We start from the raw sequence: 12,425 nt of genomic DNA on the forward strand, positions 1-12,425 counted from the left end.
AGTTTCTCTCTTGTTATTGCCGCGCACTTATCATCATCGTCATCATCAGCAGCAGCAGCATTGACTGGGTTAGACCAATGGTCGCTCATTCATTAGTTAGGGATTAAGTTTCATCCCTCGGAGAATTTTGACGCATGGCTTCTCGTGGAGAGGACCACCAGTGGTGCAGCGAAACACTGGGTTAGTGTTGATTTTAGTCCCTGCAGAAGCCGGGGGGTTGGTTGTGGATGGGGGGGGGTGTGTGGGTGGGAAGAGAGGCGTGCGTATGTGGCCGTTAATCAGGAGGTAGTCTAGTCTATTCTAGTGTAGTAGTAGACCATAGCCAAGGCCATTGTTCTTACCGGTTAAGTAGCAAAGTAAGAAGTCGGAACTGGGCAACCGCCCGTTTCCCACCTATTGAAAGGCAGTGCTCCGTCCGGCGGACCGCGATGATCAGATAATGATTTGTATGATAGGGCAGAGCGTTGATGGATGAGGCGAACTTGTTTCAAGTCCGATACGAGACAATAAATGCCACTAAACAGCGCTAGGGCGAGGTGCGACTGCGGTGTTCAGGGAGAAAAGTGGAAGTCGCCAACGATCTTCGTCTCTTCGCTTACGTATATCGGCTGCCCGATCCCGCTAGCGACGCAGAGGCTGACCAAAGTAGCAATATCCACGCGTTTGAGTCCCAGGTACCTTACTATCCGAACCTCCCTAACCACTGACTATCTTGCTCAATCCAGTTAATGTACCAAGGATCATTGTAGATTGCATAACATGTTAATATCTGCCATTATACCTTCTTCAGCAAGCAGCTAGTATCAGTGGTAAAAAGAAAATAAAGGAAAGGGGAGAACCGGCGTCAGTAACGCTCCCCCATCAGTCTCCCATCTCTGAAATTAACGAACCAGAGAAGGACAGCGTGCTATTGTGTCCGTCAGTTAATCAATTGAAGGGTCCAGCGGATACACCAAGTTCCCTTTGGAGTTACGCAGGTACGTAATGGCCCAGAAAGTGCACACGGTAAGTGGAGGAAACCGTCCGAGTTGTGTCTATGATTTTATCCTGGGAAAGGAAAGGAACTAAGTTCGGAGCCGAGTTTATCCATCCACGGCTAACGAAAGCGCTACTAATAATAAATTGAAGGCCCGAGAGGACCCTGAAAGGCCAAGCAATCTGCTTGGGTTTGGCATGGGTGCTATAATGCTGGCTAAGTGCGTAGTTTACATGCATGTCACCATTCCATACTTTGATTGTATATATATATATATTAAATAAATCTACATGAATATATATATATATATTAATTAAAACAATAGATAAACAAAAGTCGCGCATCCCTCATGTTCCCTAAGAGAAGGAAAATCTTCCAAGTCCATTACTTTAAACTAAACACATATGCCTGATCCGAGTAGAGTGAGTGTCCCCATCCATGTCGAATTGGACAAGTGGACTTTTCGCCTAGACTAGTAAAAGCACTCATGCCATCATCAATCAGCAGCAACAGTAGCAGCAGCAACAGTAGTGGCAGTGGCAGTGATCTCTTGTCATCATACGATTCTGGAAGTACCTCCGAATGCGACCTTGACAATTCCCATTGGAGTCTGTTTCCTTTCTACTACTGCGATCGACTGCAAACGCAATCCCTTACTGAGCAAAACCACTACACTCGGCCAGGCCAAGCCCACTGGCTACACTAGGATTGCAGATGTGATCCTTAAATCAAACCTTGGCTTGGAAGAGGCCCACCTGATTTCTGACAGATCCAGTCTCGCTCTCTCTGCCTCTTATGGCGGAGTATATTTCCAGGGTACATGCAGGTACGCAGTCAGCATGGACGTGGATGTGGGCTGGGCTGTACACAGCAAGGTGTGTGGGTGTGGATGGGCTGAGAGATAGCCGCTATGACCGACTGGCTGACTGACGCGGGCGCGCCGCTGCTCTTTTCTACTAGAATTGTCTGGTTGCGTGTCCGTAGCAATAGGAACCATTCCAGAGTTAGGCGAGAAACAGAGCATTTGCTGAATATCACCTAGTCCAGTGGAATCCAGTTCGAGCGAAATCAGAGGGTGAGAGAGGGGGGAAGTAATGAGAGAAAAAGAGAAAGAAGAAAAAAAAATTTTTTTTTTTATCAAAACGAAATAAAAAATAATCAAGAAGAGAAACCAGAAAAAAAAAATTAAATGAAGCCCCATGTCCATCCTCATTAACTCATCTGTGGAAACACCAGTGGGATTGCTGGAATGTGCAAGTCAGGATGACGATGATTAGGCCCCTGCCCCATGCCCTGCGGCGGCTCACCAATCAACAGCGTGACCGCTTGGCGAGGATGACGACTCCAGGGCTTCTCGAAGCTCAGCAAACTTCGAGTCTCTGTTTCACCTCTCCACTAGTCTACTTTGGGTGAACTTGCGACCGGACGAAATCCTTCGTCTTCGCCCAGAGAGGAAAGTCCCTCGCGCTGGGGCGCCGCTGGTTGGCTGCAGTCTCCGGCCAGACCCATGCGGCCGCCCAATCGATCGCGGCCGTCACCCTGGCCCCAACGAGGAGTTAAATTTAAAACCACGCTCTTCAGATGCTGAGTGGATGAGAGCCGGGATCCAGATTCCCCAGTTCTTCAAATGATTGACAGGTCTCAGCTATCAGCGTGTCTCTTTCCCCCCCTCTCTCACACCCCCCTCTGCTAAGCCCAATGAGGGAGGGAAGAACGCATACCTCCATGGGAACCCCACCCCCCACTCCTCTTACTACTTTGTACGTGAAGTTGAAGTGAAGTAGACTAGACGAGTCTAGTCTAGTCTTGTCTTGGGCGTGGTCTGGTTACAGGCGTCTTCTGTCACAGACCTCTGGGACCACGGACGAAGAGGGTGGGAGAAGTTGGGAGGAACCAGCCGGGGCGGTGCGAGGGATCAGGGGTATCTTTTTCCTTTGCCCGCACCGACCGACCGACGCACGCCTATCTGAGAGGCAAAAGTAATGGATGGAGTAGGTACCTACTTACTACGGAGTACTACTAGGTAGGTCCCCATGCACGATGCACACGCATGCTCCGGATGGTATGATAATGATTGGGGTATTTTCTATTGCCGGCTTTTTGACAACCTCCTACCCAAGGTACTTCGTTTCCCCTCTCAAAGGTACCAACCATCTGTTCTGGTCCTTTGGGAATAAAGGGCTGCAACTTGCATCTCCATCAGTCCAAAGAAAAAAAAAATAGTATCACCAATTCCACTTTCTGATGCCACAGGAACTGGATGGATACAGTCCAGCCCAACCTTTCCCATGGTCTCCGTCCTCCTTTCCTCTTTTCCTCTTCTGGCTCGCCTCGACTCGACTCGACAACCTTAAGATCCCACACAGCCACATTCCATGTGACGGCAATGATCCCTGCTAATATTCTCGAATGCCGCCATCACCCTTTTCAGACACTCGTCAATCTCTGCCTGCCTTGGTAGGTTTGATGAGATGTTTCAATTGGACAGTCATTCATCTTGTCCCTGCGCCTGAAGACCTTCAGGCTGTCTGGACTGCTGTCTGGGACTGCCTCCCAACCAACTCCCAACGACTAATCGTAGTAGTATGGGAGGGATCTCACATAACATCGGGCAAATCAGTATTCAGCTAGGCAGGTACCTCGAAGTTACCAACGAGTAGCTGAAGTAAATAGTTGGACTAGTGGTCAAGTCCGCCAGTCGGGCAGTCCGACGCAAAGCCTACTAACATTCATTAACTAAATACTCCTCCATAGTCACCTAAAGGGTACAGCCTTTTCTTCGCCATGGTATCATCCTCGGGCATATTAATAGTAAACCAGAGAAAGGAAATGGGGTAAAAAGAAATTATTAAATTTTCAAGGGAAAAAAAAAAATAATAATAATAATAAAAAAAGAGTAGTCTCCATACCTAGCCTGGCGTTTCAGCTTGGGTTAGTAAAGGCTTGCCCACCTGAGGCGAGCTAGTTCTCCGACCTGATTCTTCAGCACTGACAGTACCTTAATACTGGGGGGAGGAATGGGGGGGAGGAGACACACGATTTCTTCTTTCCTTTAAGGAAAGATTTGGTAATAATGGTTCCGAATAATCCACGCATATTAGATTGCTTGATCTGGCTCTTCGTCATCGCCGGCATCATCAGCACTTTGTCTCATACCTCTCTCCCCATACAGTTTAACCACTGACTCTTGACACTGGGCCTTGTCTGGTTCCTGTGCCTGTCCCTGTTCCTGTTCCTGTTCTCTCTTTCTCTCTCTCTCGCTCTTTTGTCTCTGTCCGTCCCTTTACTCCTTTCTGCTAAATCTCCATTATCCACTTTGCGACTTACTTTCTGCCTTCCTTTTCCTTCCTTAGCTTCCCCCCCATGGTATAACCCCCATGGAATTTCAACTCCATTGTGCTTGAATCGTCCCAGTAGCCTTTTTTATTTTATTTTATTCCTCCCTCTGTCTTCTTTCTCTCCCTCTCTTTCTTTTGCGCACACATTTATTTATTTATTTTTTTTTTTTACCCATTTAATTTACCGTTTATCCTGAACTTGTTTTTCTCTTCCCTCCCTCTCCATCTCACTTTGTCTTTTTTTTTTTTATTTCTTATTTTTCCCTATTTACTATTTTACTTTTTTTTCCCTCTACCTCTACCCTCCACCTAATTTGGCTTCCACAGCCCCTTTCTTTGCAGTTCCTTCACGGTCCCCTAAAAAAGAAAAAGGAAAAAACTCCCAGCTTGGCTGTACAGACAATTCATACATCATACTTACTTACTCCCAACGGGGAGCCCAAGAATAATATTATTTCGCTCCGGGTTAAAATCTAAAAATCCCACCGCGCACAAAGTCCCGAGATCCTAGATCCCGAGCAACAATACCACTACTGCAGTGGGCACCCACTACTACGACGGAAGTAGGTCCTCGGTATTTCCTTTCCTCTTACTACCAAGTACTACTAGTACTACTGGCTTCCTTTGCGACTTGACCACCACTACACTACCACCACCACCACTACTACTACCACCGTCTTTCCACTCAACTTGAACTATCGTCCCTCTTCCACCAACTTTCACCTTCCTTTTCTCGCTGCTTGCCTTTCCTTCAATCGTCCGACGTCCTGTCCAGTCTTCTTCTTTCGCATTCACCTATCTATCCGACGTTTCCCCGCTTACTTTCGCATCCTTGTTTATTCTTATTACCTGCATTCAGATTGCTGGTTCCCTACTAAATAATTAATGATCCTTAATTTGCAGGCCGGTGCACCATTACCCGCTATCAACAAATCATCCTGCTTGGAGAAATTGAACCCTGCGATATTCTCGGACATTGCTTCTCCCTCCTGAAGCCCCGCTCCACGATTAGCAACGACGCGACGAGCCAAATAATAGTATACGTCCCTTCATTTACCGGTGCTTGCGACTCGGTCTGCCCAAACCCATCGACAAGATCCGAGTCTAGGTGGTGGCTATTCACAGTACCCTGCCCGCTAAGGAACGAGTGCGGAGGCGCACCGTTGGAACGAGGGATACCTCATAACAACATATCCTGATAGTCATCGCTATAATTATTTGCGCTTCTGACTTGGTGACATATTTTTTAACTCGACACTTTTCACTGTCTTAGCGCGGCATATTGCATCATCTCGATCCCTCAACTTTACTCGAAATATTAATTTTCGCTGCGCACTTGGGCGGTTCGAGACGATCAGCTTGCCCTTCCTCTTTCTCTGTGCGATTAATGTGCTCTAAGCATACAGTCTTCGGTTTCTCATCGCATCTTATATAGGGCTATGCCCGCGGTTGTCGAGGATAACACTCCGATAATAAGATCAGAAGGCACAGTCATGGAATCTTCCACTGCGGATAAAAAGCGCAACAAGCTTGGATATCATCGCACCTCTGTCGCATGTGGTAAGCTCTCGGTTCTCCGTAGTCTCCGTTGGAATACTCATTTCTTATGCGACAGTACACTGCCGGCGGCGAAAGATCCGATGTCTTGTTGCACCAGATGATGCTCAAGGGCGATGCGAGAATTGTATACGCCTCCGGAAGGAATGCCAATTCTTCCCTGTCGACCAGCAGCCCCCGATCGAGAAGAAGTCACGCCCCAGTTCTCGTTTAGAAACCGCTTCGACGGACCCATCGACCGCTTCTTCGTCACCCCCGAATGTGACTGGGGTAGAGCAAGCGGAGCCTTTCTTTACTTATCAGCCTATGCCGTTGGGTTCGAATTCGGATGTGGGCGCCTTCAATACTGCGACCTTTCCGAGCAACCCAATGGCACCATTTACTCCAGGTTTGTGGCCCTACTGAGCAGGTGGAATGTTGGGGCCAAGTGTGTTGACCATTGCCTGGAACAGATCGCAGCGTTGGTGCGGAATTTGTAGGTCCCCCTCCCATGGAAACCGGGGTTCCGTGGGACGAGTATACGACCATCACAGACCCTCAAATGTTAGCGGCTATGCCCGCGGGGAAAGCGATGATGAACATGTCTACGAACGTTTGGGGTGCGACACCCAATCCCATGGCACCGATGCCAACCACTTCGCCCCTGCCAGGAACGCCCACGGTTCCGTCGCAGTCGCAAGGCCTGGCACAGACACCCACGTATGCCATGCAGCCTGATGGGACGGTCTGGCAAGTACCGCCAACACGTGCGATGACATTTTCGGCACAACCCGCAGACATGGCAATTCCGTATCCGAACCAAGGTCAATTCGTGCAGCCGTCGCCGGCAGATCTCAAGAGAAGGATGACCAGCCCGGCCCAGTCTTTCCCCGGAACTCCAATCAACCCCCAGAGTCCTCCTGCAGCGGATCTACAGTCGGTATCCGTCTCATACCCAGGCCAGCCGGCCGCTATGGGATTCAACACCTGGCAGGATGTGAACAGCATGTCCCCCATGAGTGTGGTCCAGTATCCGATGTACACGAACGATGCAGCCGCCCAGCAAGCAGGGTTTGGCAGCCCGCCACCAATGGGCCACCCCGGTCCAGGCCAATCCCCGCAATAATGAGCTCGAGAAGAGCGGAGATGACAAGCGCTTCAGAAGGAAAACAAAAAGCATCATCGGATTCGCTATTCAAATACCCCGTGCGACGTATTGCATCCATTTCTTTATCTCACTTCTTTCCCATATCATTCCATCCCATGCATGCACCTTTACTTTTACCGGCTGGTCATTAGCGGGCGCAGAGGATCTTGGGCGGTATTTTACTCTTCGTTTGTTCCATGAGACCCCTTTCCTCTTGATTGAGGCATCATCTATTTACATGCGCGGCTCAGGGAGCAAGTTCTTCTAGACTCTCTTTCGTTGCTCTCCGGTTTTTCATTTCATCAATTTGCTTTTGTTTGTTTCACCTACTGTTCACATTAGCTTTGGATATCCACGGTGGGGTTCATGAGCTACGCATTCAGCCACCAGCGGGACAGGTGTCTGATCATTGGTTTTGAGTGGCGTTACCGGCCTAGTCCAGTCTCATATGCTGATCCTGGCGCTGTCATGCAGCTCTCGATCGAAGACTAGTCTGGACCGGCCCGACTCTTATGATTTCGTTTGCTTTGCTTCAGTCCCCTGCCATGCACCTAGTCACGCTCGTTGTCGACGAGTCGGTTGATAAGGGCAGACAGACGGATGGAAGGAAAGTGGCCATGTTTATGCTTTTGCTTGCTGCTTTCTTATTGACATAGACTCCCCTATAAGCCACCCTCTACCTCTAGTACCCGATCATTATGGAATAGAAAACGGCACACAACTGCCTCTTAGTTCACTGCAGATCCCACACGGTCTTTCGTTTTCCCCAACTACTCCTCTCGTGCGTAAATCAGAATCCCTTTGGTCTATGGCGCATATGATATAGAGTATGCCTCTTCCTTGGACTTATCATGGCAATTGTAATATGCCGTACCCGTTTAAGTGGCTCTTGTATCATTTTATTAGGCTCCTTGATGTAGCTGCACTCAGATAAATAATGTTTTTTTCTGCTCAGTCACACCGGTAGGAGATGCATAATACTAGCCAGCAGTCGCTGAAAGGAACTAGAATGGAGCCAGAACGCAATGGTTAGTGCCAGCAACAGCAATGTCCGCTGCATCCAAGAGTCAACCAGTTACCTTTAGCTCTAGAATCATCATAATGTGTAATTACTCCACATATCAGCTTCTCACATACCATCAGTGCATAGATTCTGCAGCCAGTCCTTTCACATCGGAAGCTTTCTACAAGAATCTCTTCTGGAAACACTTGATACGAGAGCAAGCGGATCGAGATTTCCGCAGTACAGATCCCAGCCAGGTTCCGTCACATGTTTGTGATATACACCCCAGGTCTAGATTGCATTTCTAGATGGACTCATTTGTCGACGCGCAGTAGCCACCGCATTGGTTTGTGCGACTGACACCCAAACATCCCAGCACTCTATTGCCTTCTACGTGAAGTAATTCTGCTTACTGCCATCACAACATATTCCTTCAAGACGCCAGCCAGACCAGAAATGACATCATCGGTGTGACGCGATCTGGACGCATCCCGATTAGGCAGGCACAGGGTGGTCACGAGGAGCCCTTTTGTAGAAGAGAGTTACTACAGAGTCAACTCTCACTCCAGTTTACTCTTTACTACACCATCTTCACCCTCACAGCACCATTCCGAACTACATGCTGTCTGCTATCCTGCTGATGTACCCATGAAGATACGTCACAGGCAAATTGCTTTTTGTATGTTTGCTTTTCCCGCACCATGTCGATAACACCGTAACACTGACAATGTGATTGGAAGATTCCCCGACCCTTGCTAGCTGCAACGGCGATCAGAAGAACAGACAGGACACCTAAGCAATAGCTTGCCGTCCATTGTTCATCCGAATGACAACCCCGGGCCAAACGGATCTTCGGGCTTGGTTGACTGATAAACACCTTCACAGACGGATCTGCCAATAATAGGGGCTTTCTGCAGTATTGCTTATCACACTGTCGGATACGCCTGGCGGGATGAAACCGGAGCAGACCAGGAGAAAGTATATTTGCTCCGAGGTGATAACGATCCTCTGATAAGCTCGGTCGGGGATCGAATTTCGTCAGAGTACAGAGTGTCCGGAGCGGAACCATGTTGAAGGAATGCTGTGTCGCTGCTCACAGTCTTGTAGGCTTTGCTCTGTGGCCTTCTGCGGGACTTGAGTATGCCGGGTATGAGTCACTGGCCTTTCAGAAGTGATCGGTGCGTGTTGTGTGTGTGGAAGTGTGGGTATGGGGGTGTGTATGTGTGCGCGCCACCGATCGTTCGGTCTGGGGTCCGATAATGCGGAGAGCAACAGCCTCACTTTATTAATATCATTAACGGCCCTGATAGCCAGCATTAGCTGGGTTGATAACAGCTGTCATGCTGCAATCTGATTGCCCCTTTGGTGATGATTGCAGGCTCAAGGTACCAGGTTCAGCATCCACGACGTGACGTGTCTGTGCTTTTCTGGCCTTATCTCCAGGCTGTCCGGGCGTCTCGATGGCGACAATATGCATAGTTATCAATATGATTATCGCGACTCCTGGCCGATGGTCGGCGAGGGCCCCTGTTTTTAGAGGGCGCTCCTCCAGTACAAAATCCGGTGCTGCTCCCATTGGGCTGAGACTTCTGATCTCTTCGCCCAGCGACAGGGACTGACAAGTGAGAACCTGGTTGACCGCCATTCACCTGTGATGCCTTATCGCGCTCCTGTGGGGGGCTGTATGCGGTTAGTAGAAGCCAGTCCACCACTTTGGGCGCTGAAGGCCTTTTCCTGGAGTTTTGTGGGTCATATATAAACACTGTAAGTCGAAGTGGTCGACAGTGACTGCTGGCCTTTCGGTTCCTCCTTGTTCCTCTGGCATTTATTCCCCCCTTTCGTCGCACACGGCAGACAAGGCTATTGTTTGAGCTCTTTTATTTTCTCACGATGCTCTCAAACCATCGGTATATAAGAGAAGCCGTGTGTGTACTGTGGATAAAGCCCAGTTTTAACGCTGACTCTAGTGCCCCATTTTACCCCCAAACTATCTCCACGCCCTCCCCGTCCCGACCCATCGGTTCATGCTAGTATCTCTTGTATATGTACACACTTACTCGCAACTAGGGGACATGCTACTGGCACATGCAGACACTCTTTGACGACGCAGTCATTACCTTCTTGCATTGCTAGTCAACCCTCCTTTCACGGTCGCATTTGATCTTCGCAAAACTCTCTCGACCGCACCAGTCAGGCTTCATCAGGCATTCCCTCTCAGCATACGACGACCCTCCATGGGCATGCTGGCACATCTTATTTCCACAGTTCCTGCACACTTGATGCGGGAAAAGCTCATTGCAGGGGTTCAGGCTGTATTGCATTGTCTGAATTTCCGGCAGACCCGCGCCAGCCGCGAGAAAATCGAACCGATCCTAGCGTGGGGGGGGTAGGAATATGCCGGAAGACGAATGTTTTCGCTATCAACTTTGGTCGGATGTAATCTTTTATGCTCATGATTGACATCTCCGGTGCAATTCTGATGACTATTATCTGTCTTCCGATTGATGCTGCCTGACAGCGGCGCATGACGCCTCGATCCACATTTGAACAAAACAGGAAGGACTTATTGAACCTTCCACAGACTGGAGACAGAGTGGGAGACGAAAATGGGAAATCTGCCGAGGCTGGAAGATGGGGTGAAGGCTACCCCAATAGTCGACACGGAATATGGGGCGGATGTCTTCCGGGTGCGTTCCGCCCACTGATGACGTCTCAGATCGTCCCCGGCGACGCGGTATGCTGGTCCAGTCGGTCGGTGACGTTGCCTGATTATGATATTGCATGATGCGAAGAGATCAACCTTCTGGTGCTATACGGGAGTTTTTCACGCCGAGCCCTTGAAATTAACATTCTAATGATATTGTTGAGGGGTCATAGAACAGGTTTGACTATGGTGGGCCGGAAGCTCGATTTGCCGCACGCCAGAGGGAAACTCCAAAGTACAGCTATCCCAGACACTCTTAGCGACGGTGTACTTACTTGGGCTGGTTAGCTCAGGCACGCATCTGTGCTTCATAAGACCGATTTCCTGTTCGAGCGTCCCGCCGGAAGTTGGTCGCTGCATCCGGACCAAAAGGGAGTAGTCATACCCCGTCTTATTCTAGGTTTGCGTGGCGCTGGCTCAGGAATTCTGGAGATGCGAATTGTCAACACTATTGATGATGATTACAGAATATAGGAATGACTTGGAACGGGCCTTATTGGGCGTGTCCGTGGACCATGAGGTAGACAGGCTGGAGACTACTGTCGATCGATGGGCATTTTCCGACCAACGGAGTTAAGGCCGGGCGGGTGAGTCAGCCGGATCCGTGCACGGCGCCACTCGCCCGCTTTGCCTTCCTCCCAAGGCTCCTGTCTATTCCCGTCGAACTCTATTGCTTTTGCCACGGCCCCAATACTCCCCCCCAAAACCAATGACTGGCTGCGCTTGATATTCCCCTTTCACATGCTGGCTGACCTTGTGCTTGCTTCGGGTTTTATCCTTTTGTTGACCAAATATTTTTGTTGGTCTTACCCCAGCCTGGTCGTCCTTTTGGAGCCAGGCGACCGGGAGCGGCAATCGTGGCATGCATCTTGAGAGTACTCCATCGCTTCGAAGTGACCCCGATTGACGGACGGCCATTGGCCGCGATGACCAAGGTCCATTACATGCTTATCTGCTTATCTGCGACTGTTATCTCCAGGACATCGTGGGTAGCGTGGGAGACCGTGATTATGGAGCACTAGTGCGGTGGACCTCGCGGTTGTTCCTCCCGTGGGGCCGAAACGTGCTTGAGAACCAGTACAGAAGCAATCAACGACTCATGCTGGCGCGTACAGAAGGGGCAGCTTACTGTGGTCACTATCTACTGCCTGTGCAGGCATGCAGTGGCCAAGCGACTGTCCTGTGCTCGGTTGCCCTTTTCTCAATACATGATCCATCCGGCAGGACACCCACTCTTTCCGGCCAACGATGATGGCTAACGGCTTCCCTGGACAACCTTGTTTGGGCTTGGCAATATCTCATACGCCTCGATCATCAGCCGTGTTATTTGTTAACTGCTTATTATGACTCGCCACTTGCAGGGGTTTCTAAAGTACTAGGAAACGCCTCTTGCACCGTGCTTTTGCCCGGGGCGGCGCCCGCACCAGTGTTGCAGTAAATAGGGATTAGTACCGAAGAAGAGCCTGATGAGCACTACCGTCATGATTACCGTTGACCAGGGCCCTGGGCTAAAGCCGGTTAATACGACGACGCGCCAGGACGAGGCTGTGAACCGACTACTGCATCATCATGCACTGCAGCTGCAGGATCGGATAGTTCTGGCCAACGAGTGATCTGGCCCAACTCAAGAGGAAGCATGTCGGGCGGGCAGGCACAACTGGGGGAGGAGATGGAGAGCTTCATCCTCTGGTTGAATCAGAGCAACAAAGGGACCCCGCAAC

At 49.8% G+C, this 12,425-nt stretch overlaps 3 protein-coding genes across 3 annotated transcripts; 1 reads left to right on the plus strand and 2 right to left on the minus strand.

Annotated features, from left to right (window-relative positions):
- Positions 1-5,807: 5,807 nt before the first annotated feature.
- BO79DRAFT_258969 (putative C6 finger domain protein) lies at positions 5,808-6,976 on the plus strand (the record flags this gene model as incomplete). The annotated part of the gene is made up of 3 exons (XM_025686344.1): positions 5,808-5,874; positions 5,930-6,259; positions 6,324-6,976. 3 exons carry the CDS (start codon positions 5,808-5,810, stop codon positions 6,974-6,976), a joined length of 1,050 nt encoding a protein of 349 aa, XP_025535609.1.
- A 1,514-nt stretch (positions 6,977-8,490) lies between these two features.
- Positions 8,491-9,250, minus strand: BO79DRAFT_211167 (uncharacterized protein). Its single transcript, XM_025682967.1, has one exon. The coding sequence runs from the start codon at positions 9,067-9,069 to the stop codon at positions 8,581-8,583; it is 489 nt and encodes a 162-aa protein (XP_025535610.1). The 5' UTR covers positions 9,070-9,250; the 3' UTR covers positions 8,491-8,580.
- A 44-nt stretch (positions 9,251-9,294) lies between these two features.
- BO79DRAFT_258970 (uncharacterized protein) lies at positions 9,295-9,645 on the minus strand (the record flags this gene model as incomplete). Its single annotated transcript, XM_025686345.1, has 1 exon — positions 9,295-9,645. The coding sequence occupies one exon, from the start codon at positions 9,643-9,645 to the stop codon at positions 9,295-9,297; it is 351 nt and encodes a 116-aa protein (XP_025535611.1).
- Positions 9,646-12,425: the final 2,780 nt, after the last annotated feature.

Source organism: Aspergillus costaricaensis, assembly GCF_003184835.1.
Source record: "Aspergillus costaricaensis CBS 115574 unplaced genomic scaffold BO79scaffold_37, whole genome shotgun sequence".
Taxonomy (NCBI): domain Eukaryota; kingdom Fungi; phylum Ascomycota; class Eurotiomycetes; order Eurotiales; family Aspergillaceae; genus Aspergillus; species Aspergillus costaricensis.

What these genes read in the sequence shown, in the direction of transcription:
- BO79DRAFT_211167 (XM_025682967.1), bottom strand. Translation starts at nt 9,069, where the DNA reads ATGGTTCCGCTCCGGACACTCTGTACTCTGACGAAATTCGATCCCCGA.